The sequence below is a fragment of the Pithys albifrons genome, chromosome 6, assembly GCF_047495875.1.
Source record: "Pithys albifrons albifrons isolate INPA30051 chromosome 6, PitAlb_v1, whole genome shotgun sequence".
NCBI classification, from domain to species: Eukaryota; Metazoa; Chordata; class Aves; order Passeriformes; family Thamnophilidae; genus Pithys; species Pithys albifrons.
In genome coordinates this window covers 50,722,725-50,748,293 of record NC_092463.1, presented here as the reverse complement: position 1 = coordinate 50,748,293, position 25,569 = coordinate 50,722,725, and the positions used below count along the sequence as shown (strand labels likewise).

The 25,569-nt window shown below is 39.8% G+C and overlaps 1 protein-coding gene across 1 annotated transcript; it reads right to left on the bottom strand.

Moving 5' to 3' along the window:
• Positions 1-1,954: 1,954 nt before the first annotated feature.
• Positions 1,955-25,490, bottom strand: HPS5 (HPS5 biogenesis of lysosomal organelles complex 2 subunit 2). The gene is made up of 23 exons (XM_071558859.1): positions 25,374-25,490; positions 24,060-24,228; positions 23,542-23,652; positions 22,687-22,751; positions 21,918-22,110; positions 20,307-20,444; positions 18,902-19,113; positions 18,488-18,559; positions 18,168-18,256; positions 17,038-17,216; positions 16,659-16,817; positions 15,362-15,521; positions 13,286-13,403; positions 11,437-11,583; positions 10,600-10,674; positions 9,506-10,113; positions 8,131-8,254; positions 7,773-7,928; positions 7,197-7,316; positions 6,787-6,900; positions 6,353-6,459; positions 5,387-5,672; positions 1,955-4,936 (listed from the first exon to the last, which is right to left on the bottom strand). Exons 2-23 carry the CDS (start codon positions 24,165-24,167, stop codon positions 4,876-4,878), a joined length of 3,402 nt encoding a protein of 1,133 aa, XP_071414960.1. The 5' UTR covers positions 24,168-24,228; positions 25,374-25,490; the 3' UTR covers positions 1,955-4,875.
• Positions 25,491-25,569: the final 79 nt, after the last annotated feature.

Here is a 25,569-nt window from a genome sequence, read left to right as displayed (position 1 = left end):
AAAACTAATAAAGTGCCAACAGGTAACTCCTTGGGCATCGCTGGACTTCAGCCAAGAGTTTAACTTTAAGAGGTGACATTTTCCACAGACAGGTCTGGAGCAGCAGGACAGATTCTCTGCAGTACTCTGTATCTCTGAATGGAACAATGTGCAATGAGAATCCAAGCCCTAACACAACGGACAAGGGAACCTTGCAAAAAACAGGAGACAGACATATATTTTGTTTCCTGCCACCCATGAACCCACTACTTCCCAGTGTAACAACAGCTCAGTTACTGCAGGGACTGTGTTTTGCTGCAACTCTGTTCACACCCCAGTTGCAATCTATGTCACAACCTATGTCACAATTTATGTCCTTACAGTACATGGCAGCTCAAATTCCTTTTCTGCTGGCTACAAATGGTCGTCTGTCACCTTTTCAGTTTAAAAAAATAAAACAAAAATCCCTGGAAAATGACTCCTGTAAATTGGGGTACAGGCATGTGCCATTTTCCTCTGCGACCTAGAACAGAGCACTGCCTTCAAAACTGACTTAAGGAACTTTTCCCTACAAGAGCTCAGGCATTTTGGACAATAGAGGATATTTCTGAATCTTATGCTGTGTTTCACATTCTCTCCAAACCAACATTTTCTGCAAAGAGCGAAACATGAGAATAATTACCAGAAGGTAGGTGCTGGAGGGGATCTTTAGAACATCTCAGAGTGTATCCCCTGGACTTGCCTCTGACAAGGAAAACAGCAGTGACAACAATGCTGGAGCTCCCTATGGTAACCAGCATAACGTTACAGCTTTGTACTTAGCAGGGAACAGCCTGAACTCTGCCTTCCCATATGCCCTTGGCCTGCACTCCAGGTCACAACCCTTTGCTCACAGAAGCAAGCTGCAGCCAAAACTGCTGCTTGCACAACAGAAGCAGAAAAAGCTGCCTCTGAGCACAGAGAAGGGGTTGAATGGAGCATTTATTTCCAGCCTAGCAAAAAAACTTTGGCTGCATATGCACAATGGGAAAACACCACATCAAAGGGTGCCTTGAGACCATTTCCTGGGTTTGTACATTCTGCTGTAATCAAGACAAAAAGCAACCCCATACTGGTTGTCCTTTAATTCCAAATACATACAAATGCAAGCTACATTTCACAAACATTCCAGAATTTTGCAATCTAAGAAAGTTAGATTGAGAAAAGGGATGAGGTGAATTCCCAGCTCAGGCATGACAATAACTGCAGTTATTTCTTATTTTGGGAAGGAACAGCACATTATTTAAGTTGACATGCGCAATAATTCACTTCAGAAGTTTTACCATGCTTCTGTGTAGAATATTTACTAGCATCGGCCTCAGGGTTTATAGACATATAGAACTACAAACTTGGCTCGTTTCAAGAAGAAGATTGAAAATGCAGATATTTACCTGAAATAAAATTTCTCTGTAGATTTTGATGATTATTCTAATAATGAATAATGTTTGAGGAGGTATGATGCTTTTTTCTTTAAAAAAAAAGAAAGCACACCATTGCCATAGTTTCTATTTAAAGCTGCTCCAGGCAAAGCCCCCTTTATTCATCTCTGCTTTTCAAGGGTCTCTTCCATCAGCAGTCACCCACAAAAACCAAAGATGAGGTGCAGCTCATCTGCCCCAGCAGGGACTGGCTTGAGCCATCAGTGGCATGTGCTCAGCTGCCTGACAGCACAGCTTTAGGATGAGGGCCTTGCTCTGCGCAACTACAACTTCTGAACAGACCATTTCATTTCACAGTCCCTTCACCTTACTCATATGAAATGATAACAAACTGATCCACAATAGGAAACAGTGATTTTCCAACTATTTTTCAGAGTAAACTTTTACTCTTTATTGACAGTCAAGTTAGTTGAAATCACCAACACAAGCTGACTTCAGACAAAATTTGAAAAAACACTTCCCATTATGTTACCTATATGACCACACTGACACAAAAAAAGGCTCTAAAAAGTTATGATTTATTAAAAGAAGCAAACAAAAAACACCAACTCTCACTCCAAGTGTATAAAACTCCCACAGACATAAGCAAGAGACTGATGTGTACACAAAATAGAAGCAGCAAATAAAATGGAACCATTATGTATGGAGATAAGCCAGGTACATTCTTGGACAGCCAGGAATTCCTCTAAGGCAGGCACCAGGAGCACTCAGCTACAGCTGTACCACATCATACACTGTATGAACCAAGTTAGGTAAACAACAGCCACAGAAGTAGCAGCACCTCACCTGTCAGGAAGAGAACAGGCACCAACAGCACCTGGTAGGTGTCTGGCTTCCATTCCAAACCTTACTGTAAGAGCAGTGAGTGCTTCTGATGGCACAGATCCTTCTATTTCCAATGTCAGAATCTATACCCCAAAAGATTTAAGGTTTTCTTATTGAGAAATAGTTCTGTATTGGCTTTTCCACAAGCAACACTATTAATGGATGAAAGCCTGCCACTAATTGTCTCCCTGTAACTGTGCTTTTTCTAGTGAAGTAATCAACCCTCCACACTGAAGTCTTCTTGGCATCAAAATGAAATAATCAGACTGCATCTCTCAAAAGGCTGAAAGCTGTATTACTAAGTCATATTTTGATGAAAAGCATTAGGAAGATGCTTTATAAAATATTTTCAAGTAATTACAAAACAAAATTCTAAATTTGAGTAAAATTTAGTTCCAATGAATGCATTAATTTTTTGCTAAAATGACATTGGTGAAAACCAAACACTGACCAGACACCATTGGACTTCTGCTAAAAATGTGGGTTGGATAGTGAAAAGGGTCAAAAGTAGAAGCCTAAAAGGACACTTATTCAAAGATGTATTAAATGCAAAGTGCTGGTACAAGGCATAGCTCTGTAAATGAGATATAAAACCCAAGGGATTAATCTTCATATTTTACCAGACATGTAAAAAGTTTTCTTGACAGCATCCATCTAAAAATACTCATCTAAACCATCAGCTTTTAAAGATATTATTAAAAGAAAACATGCAGTCCTCTCACTTTCCAAAATGTCAGAATTAATTGGATAAGCAAAGTTGACCTGGACCTCAATAAAACCTTTTGACACTGTTTCCCGCAGGGTTCTCCTTAAGAAATTGGCTACTCATGGTTTGGACAGGTGCACTGCTCACTGGACAAAAAACTGGCTGCATGGTTGGGCCCAGAGAGTGGTTGGAAACAGTTAAATCCAGTCCCAAATGGTGTTCCCCAGGGGTCAATACTTAAGCCAGTGCTGTTAAATGTCCTTATCAATGATCTGGATGAGGGGAGCAAGGGCAGCCTCAGTCACTTTGCAGACAACAAGAAGTTGTGTGGGAGTGTTGATCAGTTGGAGAGCAGGAAGGCTCTGCAGAGGGATCTGGACAGGCTGGATTGATGGGCTGAGGCCAAGTGGATGAGGTTCAACAAGGCCAAGTGTTAGATCCTGCCCTTGGGTCATAACAAACTCAAGTGGCACTACAGGCTGGGGGCAGAGTGGCTGGAAAGCTGCCTGGCAGCAAAGGACCTGAGAGTGCTGAACATGAGCCAGCAGTGTACCCAGGTGGCCAAGAAAGCCATGGCATCCAGGATTGTAAACAGGAATAGTGTGGCCAGCAGGACTGGGGAAATTATTGTCCCCCTGTACTTGGCACTGTTGAGGTCAGACCTCAAGTCCTGTGTTCAGTTCTGGGCTCCTCACTGCAAGAAAGATATTAAGGAACTGGAGCGAGTCCAGAGAAAGGCAATGGAACTGATGGATTTGAAGCACAAGTCATCTGAGGAGCAAACTGAGGGAGCTGGGAGTGTTTAGTCTGGAGAAAAGGACCCTCAGGGGAGACCTATCACTCTCCAAAACTACCTGAACCGAGATTATAGCTAGATGGGTCTAAGTTTCTTTTTCTTAAGTAAAAAGTGACTGGACAAGAAGAAATGGCCTCAAGTTGCTCCAGGAGAGGTTCTGTTTGGATAGTAGAAAACATTTCTTCAGCCAAAGGGTTGTCAAGCACTGGAACAGGTTGCCCAGGGAAGCAGCTGAGTAACCATCCCTGTGGAGGCATTTAAAAGTCGTAAGATGTGGCACTTACGGACATGGTCTGGTGGTGGACTTGGCAGTGTTAGGCTAACAGTTGGACCTGCAGGGTCTTCTCCAACTTAAATGACTCTAATTCCACTGTCCTGAGGTTTGTTGGAATATCACAACTGACATCTACAGTCATATTGCACAAACACATACAGGCAATATAGAAATATCGTATTTGTAGTTTAACAGTCAGCTCGTTTAACAAGTTCTTCTGTTCATCAGCATTTTTAACCATTAATCCACTACTCATAAATATTTCCCTCCCATTTTAAGACTTGGCTCAATTAATGTATTTCAAATAGACAAGATCTGTTTGTATAATTTAAGAGGGGGAAAAGCCCAAAGGGTACCATAACAAATCACTTCTACAGCAACAGTAAAGGTCAGTGCAATTTACAGGAAAGTTAAATATGGGCTTAGATATTTACCAAAAATGGTTTCTCATGTTTGCAAACAATGAAACAAAAAAATTTTATATACCATAATTTAATTAGGGGCTCATATCCCTGAACGCTTAAGTCATAGACTCAGAAAATATATTCAGGAATTTTCATCTTGGAAATCTTTGAGCTTAATTTCAAGATAAATACTGGATTGTTTTACTTGAAGTTCTACAGTTCAAAATTCATCTCCAAAGGAATAAAGAACTGTCAACAGTTCCCAGTCAGATACCTGCCAGATGGAGACTGGCTCAGTATAACTGAACTTTTAGACAGGAGTTCGTTTCTTTAAGGGCCTGTGAAGTTTAAGAGGCACTTTAATTTACAATCATTACAGTAAAAAATGTTCCCAGAGTTTTCCAAGTTGTTTTCTATGCTTGCTGAGACCACAAAAACCGGTCACACCTTTCCAACATGGACTGAATCAGCGCTCTGCAATTAAAGCAAAGGAGGGAAAAAAGGTCAAATAGTAAAAAAGCTAACGACAGAAAGAATAACAAGAGTTTGGGGTTGTTTTTTAAGGAAAAGTTGGTAGAAAAAATGTGACTGCATTTCACAAGTAGCATCCTGACATCACCATGCACACCTTCTCTGGGAAGGGATGGGTGAGATCATGTGTGCAGGACTCAGCAGGACAAATCTCCTTCAGTGAATCTACTTTATATACATCTTTAACGTATGATTTCCTCTTTCCTTATTTTCAATTTTAAAATGCCTATACTGCAAAACACATAGTTCTTAAATAACAGGAAAGCTTTCAGCTGAGTCTAAAATACAAGGTGAAAATGTGAAGCACTTGATCTTGTTAACTGAAAAGAAAGTTTAAAGCACAGAGGAGATCCAAAACAAATAGTGTGGATCTTCTGTTGACACATCTCTTACCTCTGCCTCTTCTCAGCAACTCTCAGTATCTCACACACATCAGTAAATCTCTCAGACAATTCTGCTGTCAAGCCACACTCCTGCAAGAGAGGCAAGGCACGGTTTGGGCCGATGGCCCTGGCCAGCAACAGAGCCACATTTTCCACAGTGATGCAGTCTGGGCAGCTCAGGCCACCATTGCTGACAGCACTCCCATTCTGCGGGCTGTGGTGGTGCAAGGCTGTGCTGTGATTTTGTGCAAGATGCAGAAGAAACTTCCATTCTTCTATGGTCTCTGGAATGCAACCTAAATGTAAAATGGATTTATATTATTGTAAACCAAGGATTACTCTAAGCCTACTATTTTAACTATATCTGTACATAGAAGGGGAAGGGGGCTTTTTATTCTGTTTTACTCTGTTAAGATTTAAGAAAACCAAGGATTATCAACAAGCCAATTGTGCACAGAAGTGTACTGCTCTGACTGACTCAGTGTAAAGATTTTGTGGTGAACACATAAAGCTTCACCATAGTTCAGTGTTTACAGCTTCGGATTAAGTCAAGAGGCAAAGTTTTGCCCATCTTAGGGCTACAGAGAATTTTCTTCTAGGTTCTGCCTTATGATACAATGCTTTGCTCACCCTAACTTTGGGTGTGTGCATGTGTAGTGGGGGAGTTTTGTGCAGTGCAAGAAGGCTTGCTGTCCCTCGATTTACAACACCAAGACTAGCTATTACTCCCAAATGATAAACAACCTTACATTTCTGAAATTTTAAGCATTTTCTAGCACAACTGATTTCACAGAGCACAGTGTGAAGTTCCAGGAGTGTAATGTCCATTTATGGACGTTTCAAATAAGATGCACTACAGTTAGGGCTACCAAAACACTTCAAAAAATACAGGTTCAACTCAGCCTTGGGCAAATCACTATACACAGGCAGTTCCTATATTACAGAAGTATGTTTACACAGCTTAAGAATCACTAACCATCTTCTCCATTCAACAGGCTCAAATCATCCAAATGAGCAATATTAGTAAAGGCTTCTATTCTTCTATCCAGCTCCAAACAGAGAAAAAGATATCCAGGCCAGAATCTTGAATAAGAGAGTAAAGATTTTCAGGAATCAAATACTCAATTTAAATTAAAGTCAGGAACAATTACATGCTCATTTAAATACCAGTAAAGACAGAAGCAACTAAATTTCTTGAATGTCAAAAATAGAGCTGGGACATGGGGAATACTTCTCAACCAGAAGGGGTATTTAGTATATTAAATTGGACACTCAGTATTTATCCTCGAAAAAGGAAAGTTTTTTAAATAAATCCTGTCCAATTAAGAAGCAAATGGGTAATTTTCATGTGTGTCTTTTTGGGGTCAGAATACCAACTAACCAAGCATCATTACCAAGTTTTCACCTTACCCATGTGATTTACAGATGTGAGCCATCTTCTCTTTTGTAACAAAATCAGCTGGGAGTTTAATCAAAAGCAGAATAAACTGGCTGTAGCCCCAGATAAACAAATGAGATCGTGGCCTAGAAGATGAGAAATTCAGTTTTCAAGCATTATTGACTTTCTTCAGAACATTATGGCATGTATATGAAAAGAGAGGAGGAAAATTGAATGAAACAATGTGTGCGGTTTCAGTAGAGCAGTCACTGATAAGCATTACAGATAGAAGTTATTCAACCCTTTGGTTGTTGCTACTGAAATCTGCAACATGCTCCAAGGAGCCAGTGACATCCACTGTCATACAAAGTTTAAGAGAAAAGACTGTAAACTTATTGAAGCTTTCTGCTGCACTCAGGACCTTACGTGAAATCTATTTTACCTGGGATTCCCTTCTGCATCCACAGTATCTGCTCTTTGTGGAGCATCATGAGAAACTGCCAAGCACAACCAATCCAACCGTTGAGATTCAGGCTGCAGAAGAGATCTAAGGAGAGATGGCCTAGAAAACAAAGCACACAGAAGAAAAATCCTACCAGTTTTAAATACACCAGATATGGAGAATAAGAGATTGTGTACAGAAAAACAACAAAAAGAAGATGTAAAATGAAACACAGAAAGGCATAAAATAGTTCTACAAACTAAGGGGACCACAGAAGAACCACCAAGTTTGGTTTCTTTTTTAAATGCTGTCTAACTTGAACTGTAGACAGGAACAAAAAAAAGTCAGTTCCTTTAAAAGTATTATTTAGGAAACCCCTTCTAAAACCAGAATCTAATCTAACAAACCCTCCAGTCTGAGACCAACTAAAACTGGCAAATTAATTGGAACTTAATGCTAAACACCAAGCAGGCAGATACAGAAACACTTAAAAAACTGCCAATAGCAAAAAAAAAAACCACTCAATTCCGTTGTGAAGAGAGTAGACAAATGAAAAAGATTCCAGATTCCCTTTACCTTTTATCCTCCGGCATTGATTTCACCAGACTATCTAAATATGCTAAGAAATTAGCTGGATCATTCCTGCAAAGCTGTTTAATATCAGAAGGCAAAAGAGAGGGGTAGAACTTGATCAAGGGCCGAAGAGCTGTTTCTCCAAATTTTTCATAAAGCCTGAAGAGAGAGGATAAAAACTACTTTCAGTACCAAACAGCAAAATTATCATTTTTCCAAGGTGTTTTGCAAGTTCAAGAAACTACTGAAAGGTGATCTCTCTAAGAGATTCCCAGAAATCCTCATGAAATGTTAAGAGAACCAATTCCTGATTGCAAGTTAACAACTCTGAAGAAGAGAAAAAGAGGATTCGGGCACAAACCTTTGAGCATGTATCAATAACAGTGGGCTGTCATCCCATGGCCCCAGGTCATGCAGCAGCTTCAGTATTTTCAACATCTCTTCACCCTCCATTGCTAAAGCCACTGGACTGTGACAAGTTAGTTCTGAAATCACAGCACAAGCTACTAGATAAGGGCAAGTGGTTTTTCTCTTAACACACCCCCCCCGTTGTCGTTATGCTGAATAACAGCTATCATTGCTTTCATGCAACTCTCCAGCTAACAGTAGTAAAAAGTGAGCAGATTCTACTTGGTCATTCATAGAATCAACATCACTAATCTGCACTTACAACAAATTACTGTTATAAAGTAACTTGGTAATTCTTGATACAATTAAGGCATGGAATAATACTCCTGCTGTATTTTCCTCTTCTTTAGACTTCTCAGGAGGTAATTTTTCTCTCATGTGAAAAAAACAGCCTGCAGCAGGAGTATGGCTTGCTGAATACAATGCAGATCTGCATATATTCTCATATGCTCTCATATATTCAATATACATGCAATATATATATTCTCATATATTACAATTTGATTCTATTAATAAAAACTGCAGCTTGAACACTGACTTAATAGAACACAGAATTCAACACGAACCTCGACCCTGATGAAATGCAGGTATTACTTTACAGGCACAAGTGCAGCCCAACTAAGGACAAACTGGGAATGCATACTTCACTTCTATGGCTCTCAGAGTCCAAACAGTGAAGAGACACCCAAACACCAACATACCAACCTGTTGGTTGTTTAAATACTCCCTGTTGGAGCCAAATCAATGTTAAGACTTTAATGTGCTCTTAAAAGAAATGTGTAAGGCATAAGCAGAATGCAGAGAACAGAAATGTTCTGGTTTCCAAGATAATCATGAAGCTTTGGTTCAGTAAGATTAATGAGGCATTAAAAAGATCAGAAAGTATTTCTGTGGAACAAGAAGTCCAAAGTGATCACAAGCCACTCATTTGCACGAAAACATCCTCTCCATTTAGTTTTGTTGTACATTAACCACATTCCTCCACAAACTGAATCCTCCAACACAAAATGCTGAAGCTCCTCCCCTCACCTCTGCTTTGTTCCTAGAGACATATGATACTAATTAAGATGTTTTTGCTGTTTGAGGCAGGTATATTTGTTTGTAACTAGATCTAGGCCATGATCACTACAGTGTTCAATCAACAAGGAGGCAGCAGTTTTTCCTAAATTAGTCTTTCAGGAAAAAAACAATGAACCAAACAACCCAAAAATGGAACAAACACTCCCACACTACACAAATTTGAGTGTCTTCATGTTTTTTAGCTTTTTTTTTTCCTCCCAAACAGTCTTACTTTCAGATTAAGAAGTAATACAATTTTCATTAGTTACCTTTCAATCCTGCGATGTACGTTTCCCATACATGAGGACTGGTTGTGTATGTGGTTATAATACACTGCTTTACTCTTTTTAAATCCAAAAGAAAGAAGTAGCTTCGCATAAACCTACAAGCCCAGGTCCACGGAGCTGCCAGTGGCAGACTTCCATCAGAGCTCTCCTCAGCCTCACCACTTCCACAAGAAAAGACACGCAGCTCAAAACACAGCGTTGTCAACTCCACAAGATCTTTCTGAACACCTGGTTCTATGACACATGGAGGAGACACTTGAAAACTGCAGTCTGAAGGTCCCCTCAGATCAGTACTATTTTTGCATATGGTTTTGCTTGGACAAGTTTCATCAGTATTTTCCTTTTCAATGCAGCCTTCCAAAACACTACTCTGTTCCTTGCCTGCTGGGTCTCCCTTAGCTGGATCCAGTCGCAGGTTTTCCTCCAGGACTGCCCTCTGTTCTTCAGCATACACAGCCTTGCTTTTCTTAGGAGATAACGCAGAATGCTCTTTGCTGCTGAATTTTTCTTGTAGATAGAAAAGCCATTCCTGCAGAACCCTTCTCATACTCTGAGGTTCTAATAAAACCAAGGGATCCTGGAGTTTGGCTCTGCAGCATAAAAAAAGAAGTTTTCTACATTTAACAGTTGTAAGATGCCATGAGTGAAGTATACAGGCTATGTGCAACCCCAAGTACACTCTTACACCTAGTGTCAGTTGTTTTGTGATTTTGAGTGCATTAAACAGAATTTAGGCTACTTAGCACTGTCTTCATTTGATCTCAGCACGTTTTGAGTTCCTCAAGACTTCTTTCAGAATGGATTTTTGTTTGTTGGGTGGTTTTCATTTTTTTAAACTGTGCTTATCATTAGGACAAAAGGATAATGCTAGATTACCTAAATAAGCTTGTAGGGGGTTTTGCTTGGTTTTAAACAGAGGAATCAAATCATTCACCAAGTAAGATCCTTTCAGGTTATGTTAATAGACACTTAGAGCATTCATGTAATGAATGAAAAACCCCAGAATTTAAAAAAAACAGTAATTTTTTCCTACCAAAGCCTAATATATCTATAATCTAAAATGTTTCCCTGCTTACAGAGCTTCTGCTGTTGCAGCCTTGAGATCTCTCAGACGGTCCTCTTCAGGAAGCTGGCAGCTCTGTGGTTCTAACCTAGAAAAACACAATCATTTCAGTCTTATCTGAAGTATTATCTTTAATAATTTGAGGATTTCCTCACAGATTTCCTCAATCATATTAATTCCTTTATTAAATACAAAGCTTTAATTTCTAAAGAAGGAAGAGCTCAACAGAAATTATACATAAATTGGGCATGAAGAACAACAGGTAACACAATTTTTGTGGCCTTCTATACTGGCTTCAACTACAGTAAATTTCTGCAAGTACTGAATGAAAACCAGTACCATAACACTACAGGAAAGTCAATCCAAAATGGTTCATTAGCACTGAAATATGAAATAACTTAGCTCTGTATTAAAAAGAAATCAACACCAAATAAACAAAACCCATACATACCAAAAGTGAAATATGTTTTTAGGGAGCTAAAAATGCTTACTTGTCACTCAAGGACAGAAAATGAACTGTTGGACTCATGTCCATAACTATAACAAGCATCACAGATGTATGATACAAGAATTGCTGAACAGACTACACTCATGTCCTTCAGCCATTGCAGCACTGTGCAGACTGCATGACCCAACACCCACCAGTGTTCACTGCCTCATCAACGTCTAAGAGAAGTGTCTGGGAGAACCACTGAAACCCACTGTAATTAATTATGCCAGTAATGAATGCAGCTAGAAAAATCTAATGCTGAGTTCCTCATTGTGCTTGAAACAGGAGTTTTTCCTTAGGTTGCTCTCCTAAGGACATTCAGCAAAAGCAACTGCTAAGAAAATGTGATTTTGCACTCACTCTTTCTCCTCCTGGGGAGATGGCACCAGGTTAACAGTCAACTCTGACAGCTGCTCGTCATCCTTGGCTTCTTGCCTCCCTCTACCATCAGGACTTATATGAAGTGTGCCAATCTTCTCCGTAGTTTTGCGTACAAAGCTGGAAACACTAGGAATCAGAAGTTCAAACATTTAAAATTGGAAGGTCAAAAGTGAACAAACCAAGCACTTCCTTTTCATGCAAATCATCACTTCAGAAAAGTTTATAATCTGAAGAACACTCAAAAAAAGGACAAGAACAGTGACAACTAACAGGAATAAAATGCACTAAGAACCTGGTCAAAATCTGTATTTTAGTGATTATCTATACTTTCAGCACTGAAGTATTCAGTTCTTGGTATTTTTTCTGGTGGAGAAACCGGACCATGTACTAACATTAGCATACAGATTTTGACATGTATTTGTATGCAAATAAACACAGAGTGACTGCACTGCATTATAAAGCTTATAAACAGAAAGCACCATTAGAAAATTATGTCCCTCTTAGTGGTAAGAAATCATTTTACAACGCTTCAAATCAATTCTTCAAATTACAAGGCTCATAAAAAATGTCCTTTACACATCATCAGGTCCTGTCCCTGTTATTTTATTGAAGAGAAAGCTCAGTGAACATACCAGAACCCAATTACTTCTACCACTGCCATAAAGAGAACGATGTCATCAAGATTTAAACAGAAAAATTAGAGTTTTCTGCTTTCTGGTCCACAACCAGTTTAAGAACAGAAGGGAAAAAAAAAAGGCATCTTTTACTATTACAAGGTAAAACAAAAGTTGAAAGTTGCTGCAGAACACAGAAAAGATTCAAATGCAGCATGGCAAACGGACTTTAATGTATAGAACAATTAAAGGTAAACTTTCAAAAATTAACTGTAAATATGGTAATATTTTATTTAATTATAAATTGAATGCAGTGAATACTTGAAAACTTAGCTCTCATTATTAGTACAAAAACACTTATTACTAGTGAAGTCCTAAAAACCACTTATGGTTTGGAAAGAATTCAAAACACTGCTTGTATTTGTGATAGTCATTCTGAAATCCTCACACTGTTGGTATCAGCTACGATTTTTTTGTTGCAGAACACAATTCACATACCAAGTAATCAAGGGAGGACTGTGCATTTTTTCAGACCATCACTATGGGCCAGAGACATTCTAGCTAAGTAATTAACATACAGCACTTTAATCAAAATTATGTATTCAACGTTATGTCCTTTATATTTGTACACACATCCCCATTTTTTAAAGCAAGTTTTAAACTAGAAGATGGATTTCATTATAAAATGGACACTACCACATTTACTTGTACCAGGTATAAGCTACTATTATTACATAAATGTTTGGCGCATTGATTAGATTCACTGAGAGTGTGTGGGGAAATGACAGACTACTTTGTAAGTGTGTTTTAGCAATATCTATCTGCTTTGAATATTTTAATGTTTGCCCCCAAGCAACACGGGAAGCCTTCACTCATTATTCAGAAATCTCAGTTGCAGGAAAGCAAGTTTCCTTTGAATACAATCCACAGCCACAGTTTACAGGATAATGTTAAACATTCTCAGATATTTCATTATTAACTGCTTAAAAACTGAGGTTGAAATCTTGGCTCCACTGAAGTCAACAGGAGCTCTTTGTATCTTCATTAGAGCCAAGATGCAAGATTTAAACTGCCTGGCAAACCCGACTGCATGTCCCAGTTCAGGTGTTACATGTTTGCACAACAGAACATGAACTAAACCACACAGTGCTACAAATTCAGAGGACAGAAAAGGGAAAGATGTAATGGATGAGTGAACCTGCTGCATGCTTTACCTTTCTTTGACAGCTTGGACGAGAGGAGATGGGGAACGAAATGACAAAGGAATACTGAATGGGAGAAATGTCTCATTCCGGTCAGTCTCAACCACCACTGATGCATGAGATACGTTGTCTGACAAATGGAATGGAAATAAAAAGTCATGAAACAGTGGCTTGGCAAAAAATGGAACAATGAAATGAACTGCAAGTCACTAATTCATTAATGGATAATCCGCATGCAGTACTTTTCTACTTAGTATTACAAAATGTGGGGAGCCAGGTTTCAAGGACCATTTTACTACTGACTTTAAACCTACTAAGTCTGATTTATTAAAAGTGTTTTGGCTTTGTAACAAGGCAAATGATGATCAACAACTGTACAAAAACTGTCTTCCAAAAGTAGACTTACAGTCCACTTAAGGGACAAAATCTTACATTTATACACCCAGGAGAATTAAGTATTGTGGCATACATCAATTTCACCTTGCATGATTTCCAAAATCTAAGTCACATATGAACAGAGAGACACACATAAGCCATGGTTGAGATATAAATCACCCTCTTATTTGAATGGACGTACAAAAATGTAAGTGAGCCCACAGCTCTCTGGCTTTTGATAAGAATCGAGGAAATACAGAATCACTGACTATTTCCTTTTCACTCTTGTATCACTAACAGCCTCTACAATGTGTTTTAATAGGTTCCTGGTATAAACATACACTGTATCTTTAAGTGATGTAAATAAGAAAAATGGTAATTTCAAGCAAGGATGAAACTGCATTTTGCAGCAGTCAGCAGTAACCTCGGTGCAGAGATGAGAAGATGCTATGCTGTCACAGAAATTCTACCATCAGAATCCAGTCCCTCTCAACAATGCCTAAAGGTCAAAACTGATTTTACAACTGCTTGTAAATAAGGCTGCTTTTGTTCTTTATGCAGACTAGAAACCTAAAAACTTATGACATCTTACGTCAATGCCAACACAGAAACACTAAGTCCATTTCTCTGAAATACCAACTCAAGTACACGTGCCTCAGTAAGCATCCAGGACTTCTCTATTTGGAAATAATCTACAAATTTGTTATCTCTTGTGGACACGTAGAATTTTTCTATCTTCTGACATTTGAAAACTAAGTCCCTTCATTTTCGAGTTTTAATATTGGAAATGATGATACACTTCCAGGTTTTCTCATTTGTTTGCCTGCTGATTTACGTAAAGAGGCACATGTAAACAGAAGTGCTACAAACTGTACAGCTTAGGCAGCAGGACATCACTACTGACAACTAGGGAAATAAATGCCAATTTCTATACTCTCCCTCCCCCACCTGTGTATTTTCCTCACAAAGCACCCAAATTCTCTCCATCCTCCACTGGCACCCACTCTGCAAAATCCTGTCTACCGTATGTGGAACTAAGCCAGCTCTTTATCATTCCAGGTTTCTGCATCCCACTCAGTCCCAACCAGGGCAGAGAAGGAGAACTCTAGCTTTAGTCCAGTGACAGACATTTGTCAGGAAATGAAAAAGTTCCCCAGATGGCCTAAATGTTAGTTATTAACAATTCTATCACCCCTACACTAATGCTTACACATGTAAGAGATGATCCCCTGCAAACAAGTTAAGAACACTTATCAGAAGCCTATTGCTTTCTCTGAAGAAATACAAAGCCAGAGCCAAGACTAAGACATTCTGTCCTGGAAAAAATATTATAGAAGAATATTGGCAGCAAACAAATCTTTTTTGAGGCTCTATTAACACTGGCATAGACATCTGAAAGAACCTTAGCACTAATGTTTGATTACACATGGAAGGGGGAGGATGTTGAAGTCAAGTTCTACCTTGGTAAAAGACCTCTGGACCTTTTGTTTTGTTTCTCTGTTTTGTTTGCTTTGGAGCCAGCTTTTTGGCCCTGTGTTTCAAGAGGATTTTGACTGGAAGGTGGGGTGACTGTGTTCCCCCTTTGGTCAAATTAGAGGACTTAACAATGAGAAACTTGATACTGGAAAACAAGAGCACAGTTAACCCAATTGAATTCCTACAGAATAAATAAAAATCACATCCAAACCCTGTATTTTTACTAAGAAACATTACCAAGGTCTACTTGCTCATCTTCCTGGTGTGCAGGAAATTCTTTAAGTCTCTCATCTTCTGAGAAGGTTTGACTGTGGAGAGAACATGAATCTTCATCTGACTGACTGCCTCTTCGACTGATAACACGGTATATTCCAGAGTCCAAGACACTGAAGCTTTCCTGTTAGGTGAGGCAGAGGAGTTAAGACATTGTGTGAGTTGTACTTTCTTGCTAACAACCTGCAGGGAACTCAACCAACCATACCCATACAAATAACATCACAGCACTTCATAATTCCCTGTCTGGAAAACTCCTATCTAAGAGCGCATTTTTACAGATCCAGAGTGAAAAAGGACACAGATGCCAATGAGTGTGCAGTTCAGTGACTTGAAAAAGATGTGTATGCTGCAATTGCTTTTAGGAAAGCAGCCTGTGGAACAACTGATGTGCTCAGTACAAGGCAAAAGCCATCTCAACCTTAGCCCTGCAGCCAAGATTGTCACTTCACCCCTCTCTGTTCCTGGGTACACAAGAGCCTGTGTTCTTTTTGCTGGCTAGCCAGACCCAGACAGTGCAGATACAGACCCTGCAAAACTATTTAGTTCTAGGACACTCACACATTCTTCTGCTCATGGTGAGTCTACATACTTTACTTTCTCATCAGCTGATGAAAAAATACCACATCAAAATGGTATTTACATTACTTGGCTTTTTAAACTTTACTTTTTAAACATTGTTAAAGTGAGATCAGCAACTGACACTCTACCAACTGTGAAATACTTCCCCTTTCTTGAAAAGCTGCTGGGAAGCCAAGACAGTACAAAGCAGCTGTATGTGTAAAAGAATATTAGCAATACGCTGTGTAAAAGAGTATTAGAAATATCCTTTGACTGTTTTCCTTAGAGTTTTCTGCTTAAGCTTCATACAATGAGCCTAGTTTCAATAAGGCTAAGATAGTTCTGAGCATTCAGACATTGAGTTTTCACCACATAAAACTTCAGTTACAACCAAGATGATCTTTACAGAGGCGTGTTAAGACACTAAACTCAGCTGTGGAAAAACCCCTCTTCGTATCAATCTTTCTTTCTATCTCAACCATTACCCTCAAAATAATATGGAAAAGTGGTAGAGGCCTGAGAGCTTACAAGGAGTTGTATTTCATACCTCTTCACCCCACCTAATTTTAGCAAGTAACGTTATAAGCTGTAGTAGAGACGGTAAAAATTAAAGCCTCATCTTCAAAGGGAGAAACGAGGTGATTTTAAGCCATAAGGATAAAACCTGAGATAACATTTTTAGCCCTATCAATACACATACATGAGATGAAATACTGCTCCTTCTACTGCTGCATGCAGAATCTAGAGGTTCCAATTTGGAAATCAGTTCTTCCAGCTGCGTAATGAGATCTTGCTGGGTTGTGGCATCCAGCTGAGACTTCAAGTGCTCCAGCTTGTCTAGAGGCAAATTTTTTCTTGCCTAGAAGCAAACAGTGAAACAGAAGCATCATTATTTGTAATGCACATGTGAAAAGCACAAGTTGCCATATATGCAGGCCAATTTTCATCCTAAAAGTATATGTTTAGACGACTTTTTAAAAACAACAAAATGAATCTCAGTAACCTATGCAACTTAATAGAAGGGGAACAGGAAAGACAGGAAAGTTGCACTGCACATTTATAAAGACATGTCTACTTACTCTGCAAGAAATAACTGTATTTTGGAAGAGACAACAGACCCTGGCAGCAAGGGTCCAGAACCCTCTTCTCATCAGACGCTCCACGCAGCGGTCGGCCAGCAGAAGGGAGAAGTGCACAACTTTTCCATTTGTGTGGAGACAGAACAACTCACTCTTGTAAACTGCAATATCCTGAATATCTGCAAAGCCAGATGTACAGAAACATCTAAAGGACTGAAATGGTTAGTAAACATTCCTTTCTGTTCCTGAAAGAAGGTGAAAGCATATTTTTTATCTGATGATTTGGAAATTAGTACAAAAGCCTAATACATCATAGCATGAGTGGCATGGGGAAAACAAACAGTGAGGAGTGCTGACAAGGCATCCAAAATATCAAAACTTTCCAGAGATGCAATTCTAGAAAACTTTCAAAAAGTACACTAAAATTACCAAAAAGTTTCCTTTTGTTCTGAGGGTAGATGAAAAACTAAAGACTGATAAAGTGAAAAATACATACTTGTTAGCTGTGAAACATAAGGAAAACATTCCCTGGTATAAAAAACCCTTGAGCAGTTTTCAAATGCAATAGTTATGCTGTATGCAAACACTCCATGACAAGGAATTGGAGACTTAACACCAAAATGAAGGGAGAGAAAGGGAAGTAAAAGACTGACTGGCTACTGTAGGACTGTGCTTATAACCATACACACAAATGTTGGTGACAGGTCACTTATTTGCCAAATAAATATATTCCCTGGATGAAATTTAGACAGATGTTAACAGAAAATAGGTTTTAGGCTTTTAACAGCCAGATTATCCTTCATAGGACATCTGACAATGAATCTAGATAAAGGTAAGGGTGGAAAGGATTCCGGAAGTTAATCACCTGTGTTTTAAAAGTCACTTTACATCATGTTTCGTTTCTCAACAAGCATGTTCTCAGAAACATGGAGGGAGAGGTTGGTTGGAGGAGGCAGGGAAAGGGTTAATATTCAAGTATACACCTGAGACAACAAGGAGAGTTTTCTGATAAATGTTCTGCAATCCAGCCACAGGAATTGAGCTTGACAAGGCTCTATATTTTAGGCAAGGACTTCAGAAGTGACCACTGTAACAGAGAGTATTACAAAGAAAAGTTTCACAAAGTTTACCTTTAACTTCACTCCAGAGTAGGACTTGAACACTTTGGGGAAGAAAAATATAAATGCCTCTTTCTGTCCAGGTCACCACACAATGCTCACTGCAAGCAAAGCAGATGTTAATGCAGAACAGTCAATTGGGGTAAAATAAAAACATAAAATCTGCAGGGATGGCATTGGCTTAAGTACAACGAGCAAAAAGTGTGACAGTTGTTTAACACAATACTTGGAAAATTCTTACACAAGAAGTTGAAGCTGGCAATATAAATTAAGAGAATATAAAATTTTTAAAAGTCTGTTTATCAAGAGGAAGCTATGCTGTCAATACTCACGTCAAATACAGCAGCTTGGGGAAAGATAAAGATTGTGGAGAGCAGCTGGAACCAGTATAATGAGGATCCTGCCTGGAAAGTAAAATTATTATCTATTACAAACATAACTACAATAACATCACTTTCTTTGTACAGTGTTCTTAACCCTGTAAATACATGGCTGGCTTAAATAAATATACTCTTACGACAGCAGCATTCATTGTGATCATACAAAAACATCTGCAGAATCAAGGTTTTGGCATTTTTGGTAACTATTGGCTTCAGTTATTAGAGAAGAATGTATTAAGATGGCAAGCAGGATTAACATTTGACTGCAGTAGTAGTTTCTTTCATCTCCTCAGCATTAATGCAGTTCTTTCCAGCTTGTCTGGAAATCCCAAACAAGTTTATTCATGATAACACTCATGTATCTACCTGAGAGTAACAACAGGGAGAGGTGGTGACGAGAGCAACTGCTTGAACTGATGTGTGCTTTGCACTTCCCCATCAAAGTTCACCTCCCACATCCTTGAGCCAGGACGAGCACAATATATTAATGACTGCTGATTCCCACTGTTTTTTCCAACAGGGAAGAAACATGCTCCAAATTCTCCATCTCTCTCTTTATTACCAATTTTCCAAAACTTCTCTCTAGTGGAAAAACAACATACTTGTTAAAGCAGCATTAAAAAAGGTTCTAATTAATTTTATGTTTTTCTTGAAGAGTGAAAATACTAAGTCCCAGTTGCAGAATTGCTTTGGTGCTTAAAAAATATCTGTAATGAATATTATAAAGTTTGCATGAAGTTTATACAGGACAGGGTACAGAAATATCCAGTAGTTTAAATGAATGCTTAGACTGCAAAGGTGGGTTTTTTTCAGCAGAACCAGTCAGTCAACCTGGTGATGGAAAGGTGATGGTGCAAATGTTCCCAGAAACCACTTCCAACTACAGGAAAGGTAAGATAATTATTATCAATAGTTAGCATGAATCTGTGAAGGGGAAATCATGCTAACAGCCCTGTACAGCAGAATGACTGCCTTGACAGATGAGAGGGAGAACAGTGGATGTTGTTTATCTTGCATTCACTAAGGCACTGCCCCTGCCAACATCTCCACAGACACACTGAGGGAGCACAGGCTCCGTAATTAGCCATCAGGGAATGAGAAGTTCTGTCATGGGGAAGGAATAACCCTAGGCACCAGCACAGCTGGCTGGAAAGCAGCTTGGTAGAGAAAGGCCTGGTGGTCCTGGGGAACAATGAGCTGTCCAAAGGAGATGATCTTTCTCCTCTTCTCAGCACTGGTGAAACACATCTGGAGCACTGGGTCCAGTTCCAGGGTCTCCAGTACAAGAGAGACAGCAATGTACTGCAGAAAGCCCAGCAATGGGCCACAGAGTCAACTAAGGGATTGCAGTACCTGCCTTGTAAGAGGCTGATCAGACTGGAACAGAGGAGGCTTGGGAGGAACTCTTCTATTTCACATGTATAAATACCTGATGGGGGAGCAAAGAAGACAGAGCCAGATTGCTCCGAGTGGTGCCCAGTTAATGAACAAGAGGCAACAGGCAAAAATAGAAATCCAGGAAATCCCATTTCAACATAAGAGAAAGGTCAGTTATTTGTGAGGGTGGTGAAACACTGGTAAATGTTGCCAAGAAAGCTTGTGGAGTCTCAATTCTTGAAGATGCTCAAAACCTAAGCGGATACAGTCCCACAAAATCCACCCTACCTGACTCTGCTTTGATCCAGAAAATTTGACTAGATAATTTCCAGATGTCATTTCAGAAAGTGTGTGTGACTCTGTAAAGTCCAGTATTTCACAAATAAAATATAACTTGCCTCTCGGTATCACACAAATAAGTGCGGGTAAGTGAAGATATGAGCAGTCTTCCATCCAAATAATCAAGCTGAACAACCCGAGAATCTACTGTGGTTATAATCTGAACAGGAAACATCACAAAAGTAGCAGCAGCCTACAGTTGAAAGAAAAAAAGAAAGAAAACATACTGGTCTTCAGTTCAAAGTAAATACTATTTCATTAAGTTAAAATTGCAGAATTCAGAAAAGAACCATGTATGTTATGAATACACAGCATAAGACAAGAGCAATTCCTTTCTTCTCTATCCTTTACAAAATGAGGTTTCTATACCCAGAGGCACAAAAGTCTAAATCCTCCTTTTTCCAAAACCATTACTGAAGATTTACGAAAAAAAGAATGTATCTCTGCAGCATCCTGACATTTCTTGATAGTCTTTTTTCCTGTAACAGGAAGAGAGGTTTTTATTCTTGCTATTCTAGGCTTTGTGCTGTTTTTCCAATTCTCCCCACACATATTTCAAGCCAGCAAACAGTTTTATGGAAGCAGACCTGAGGGCTTAATTGATACAAAAAAAACAACTTCTATTGTATTAGGTTGTTTACACAAACTCTCTTCTCTATGATCCTGCAGCAAATTACTCCAACAGTATCATACAAGTGTCTCAGTTTGTATGGGCAGCAAATAGTCTCAAATAGGCTTCTTACCAGTAAGAAACTACTGGGAACTGCACTCGATTTTTCTAGAAGCCATTCACCATTTCTGTCATCTTAAAGTTGTTTTTCGTGTTAGAAATGTGACAAAGTGCATTACATGAGAGATCCAACAGTCCCATTCCTCTAACAGGCATGAGCAGACACATTTCTGTGGGCCTTGCCTTTCTGTTCTCTCCCCTTCTCTCTTTTCACAGCTCATTTTTTCCCTCTTCCTGTAAATACAACGAATGGTCTTACTACTTTTAAGTCAGTTTTCCATGAAAATCTTCCATGAGGGCTAGAAAGGACCTGGAGTAGTGCAACTATTTGCAGGTTCTGTTTCTTTTTACAGACTAAAAGGAGACAGAAGAGACCCAGTAGTGGTCAAACCTAAAGAACGCACAAGGAGTAGAAATGAGGCTGCTGTTGTTAAGGTGTGTGCCCTCTGCACCAAACGTAATGGGTGTAGGCTCCATGTCCATCTAACATTTATTTTATCTAATTCATGTTTAAGAATGAGAGTATCTAGAAAGAGCCAAGCAAACTCAGAGTTTGAGACTGCCCTTTCTCAGACCAACAGCTGAGTTGAGGACAAAAACAAACAGGTAAACCTACAGCTGGACTCAGAAACACCAAGACCTTTAGCATACTTGTAAATTCCAAGAACTAGCAGCTAATCCAGTTTTTAAATCTGAATATTTGAAAGCATTTTCATGTTACATTACTAAAATAGACAGAAGGAGCATGGGGGAAATTCATGGGTCAGGCTTTCTACTGTTGTCTCAAGAGACTAGTTCTTCATCCCAATAATTAAAGCAACCAGAGCTTCCATCAGCTGGCAAATCCTGCTGTGTTCTACTGTATTAAAATAAACAAAAAGATTCTGCACATCACCCCCTGCGGATTAATCTCAATTAAAGTAGGCAACATTTTACCTTCCCTTGTTTTGATGTGTTAATCTTGATGGCTGATACTTTTCCCACATGATCTCCTACAAAAACTCGAAGGGCAGCTGTATCCCAACACAGAGCTGTGACTTTTCTGCCCTTGTGCTCAGAGGAAACATAAATCCGTTCTGGTTTCCCACGACGTTCCTGATTCAGCTCCCAGACTACTACAAGACCTTGGCTACAACAATTTAAAAAGAAAATACAATTTGAGAGTAAGTCCTCCAATTTTTTATCAGTGATAAAGATGCATTTTTCCAAAGAAACAGAAAACCTAAGTGAAGCAGCTGGTTCTGTCTGAAGCTGCACGCTTCCAGGAAATGTCCTTCATTGCACTAGAATGCATCAGCAGCTTTGGAGAGCTACTCTCACATTTATAAGAATTGCCAGGAAAAATATTTAAGTTTAAATGGATTTTAAGCAATATAAGTGTCATTAACTACAAATCTCACTCTGCCAAGTTAATGAAGATGCTTCTTTTGATGCTGAAAGGTCTCAGAGAGACATTTACCATCATTACTTGACATGCATGAGCTCTCCCACAGATGTTCTGTTACATATTAAATACCTATTCTGGAACAATTACTCCAGAAAAAAAATATTAAATAAACTGTCTGTGCAGAGAATCATTCTGTAGGGCCCTCTACCAGTTAATTCCTTGCTCCCCTCCAAGTTCTCAGCACCCATCCAAGCCTGAAACTTAGAAGCTACTTAGAAGTATTTATCCAGCACTCAGGTTTGTAAGTACATCACTCACCTGGTGGCAACAGCAATATAGTCTTCATCATGCAAACAGCAAGCCACCCGGGAAATGGCACCTTCCTGAAAGCAAGTATGGAAGTAAGTGCAAGTAAAGTTGCTCCTATGTTGCATTTACCACAGTGCAATTTAATTATCTTTAAGACGTAAACTAAAACCATGTCAGCAGATGCTACCAGTCTGTCATGATGTACTTGGGGATTTTTGTTTGGGTTTTGTTTGCAAACACTGAGCTTACTCCAAAAGGATGTAGCTGACAACATGAGAACATCAAGAGCTCTGTAGTGCATTCTCTGATTTGGAAAACACAGAAATCAGTCTCCTCTCCTTGCACCTTTTGAAGTTGTTTTGCCAGAGCTCAGTGAGATGCTCCCAACCCTAAAAAAAATGGCTGCATTCAATGGCTGTTACACTGGAAGCAGCAGTGGCTCCTGGAAACAACAATCCCTGTTTCGTGACCTCTTCCAGCAAAAGCAAGCCAGCCTACCTTTTCTTATGCCTGTATCTCACGTTTTGGACATGAAAACATTGCAAGTTATCTGCACATGAGTTGTTCTAGTTTCATATTCGAAGTTTTCTTCAAATTATTAAGTATTCAGGCGACTAAGTAAGAACTTGAAAAAACAAGTGTCTTAAGTAATTTCATTCACACCTCATGAAATCTCTTACACCATACGCTCCAGGGATACACTCCAGAACCATAACCTATTTTAAACAAGGCAGTCCAAAACGTCACCTTATCTGGACAATTCAGCAAGCTGAAGATTCCTGTTGACTTAAATATTAACTTGAAATAATGTATTTTTCCCAGCCCCATTTTCATAAATTTTTGTTTAGCATTCTTTACTCTTACCTTATGAGTCAGAAAGAGTCTTTGCTTCCAACCATCTTTCTGGATAAGGTTCAGTCCTCCTCCTGAACTGCCCAGAGCCAGCCATCTCTTTGACACGTCTATACATGTGCACTGAAGGAATAAAAACCATAATGCACAACCTGGCTGCTCGTAAGTGCTAATCACAGCATTATTATTTTTGTAAAGGCTTCCTTGTTTGCCAGCTGTGTGCACCACTCCTGAAACACTGGCAGCAAAGATGTTAGAGTAGCACACTCTGCAGTTGGAACAAACAGTGTAAGGCAGCAGCCCTGTCAGGCTGTGTTACGTACCCCACAGCTGCATCAGAAAACACACACAGAGTAACAGGATTCCTTGTCCTCACTCCTTCCTCTTCTAAAAGTGATCCCTCCCACAAGGTAGCATGCACACACCCAAAAAAGAGTGAGATGAATCCTGTGGCTTAAGCAAATAATTAACCAAATAATGTCATTATTTGAATTAAAAAAACATAAAATCAACACACACCACAAACTCACCTTCAGACGACTGGAATCCAGCCTGAGTGCAGAAAGCAATGGATCCAAACATTCTAACTCAGCCAACACATGGTTGTAAGAGTCTGGAATTACTGGCACAGAGGCCATTGACACACACGACTAGTGCTACTCACTCATGGGTAGTTACAGCATCAGCTTTTAGCTCTACCTGCCAAAAATAAAGTTCTTTATTAGTTCACTTTTTAGTATTGTATCTGGTTTTCTACACTTAAAAGACCAACTGAACACCTTCCCACTCAAAAAGCATCAAGTTTCAGTTTGCCAAGAAGGCACAAGGAATGGAAAATTAGGCCCCTGCTTCGTTTATGAGAAGGTTTCATTGATTTCTGAACTTATACTATCGGATACCAACTTTCAACATACTTAAAATTGCAGTTGCATTGACATCCACAAGTGAAATAACTTCCAACTATGGAAAAAGCTTTGTTTCAGAGAAAAATGGGCTTCCCCTTACAGCATCCCTCCCTGATTTGAAACTTCCTCAAGGAAAACATTTAGCATGGCATTTTACACCTACATCACCTTCTCCCTCAAAACTAAATTTAAGGAGTATTACCCTCAACCGATACCAAATTTAGAATTACCTGCATCTGTACATTTGTATACAACTATAAAGTATTCTCTCCAGGGCACCTCTTTTCCAGCATACAGGATAGACAACAGAGAGTGAAAACCAATGAACCAAGTATCTATTAAAGTTGTAACCTTACACACTTTTTCTAAATAGCACATCCTTTAAAAGAACCTCTTGTTGAGTTTAAACTTTAGAGCTGTACGTTGCTTAACAAACCTCCAAACTTGTTAGTCTGCCTAGTCTGACTTTAAGTCATGTTTAGTGGGCAATCCCATAAATTATCTCCCTCCCAGAAAAGCCATCGTGTAACCTCACATTTCCCTTACAAGAAAAGTGAGCATTCTCACAGGAACTAGGAAAAGGGAAGAGACACATTTAGCCAGAGAAAACGAAAGTTACTTCTTCAGAATTCTCAAAACGTCATACAAAGCCTTAATGTTCCCTTTTCCCTGCCCTGTTCTTCCCCCACCCCGCGGGGGAAGAGGAGCGGCTGCGATCGTGGGACAGGGACTGGGGCTGAGCCCGACGCTGCCTCACCTCCGCTCGCCACACAGAGCGGGGCGAAGCATCGCAGAAGCCCAGGGGAACCGCAGGGCAAGGGCGAGAGCAGAGCCCCGATGGGGGGCGCGGCACAGACCCCTTCGCCCGCGGGGACGCTCAGCCAGGAAGCACGGCTGAATCCCGGCTGGGCCCCTCCCGGGATACCCTCTCTCCCTCACCGCTCTCCCGGTCCCTCTCCCGGTGCCGCCTCCGGAATCCGCGGTCACGTGACGAGAGTGGGCGAGGAGGAGAAGGAGGAGAAGGAGGAGAAGGAGGAGAAGGCGGAGGAGGAGGAGGGGGGAGGAGGAGGAGGAGGAGGAGGAGGAGGAGGAGGAGGAGGAAGCCGCGTCACGCGCGCGTCCGCCCCTTCCCCTC

Bases quoted from the DNA above. Each gene is read 5' to 3' on its own strand.
- HPS5 (XM_071558859.1), bottom strand. From the start codon at position 24,167: ATGGCCTCTGTGCCAGTAATTCCAGACTCTTACAACCATGTGTTGGCT. The intron at 20,445-21,917 runs GTAAAATGTTGC...TTTCAACTGTAG, and splicing joins ACACATCAAAACAAGGGAAG to GCTGCTGCTACTTTTGTGAT. The intron at 6,901-7,196 runs GTAAAATAGATT...CTCATCTTCTAG, and splicing joins GATGCAGAAGGGAATCCCAG to GCCACGATCTCATTTGTTTA.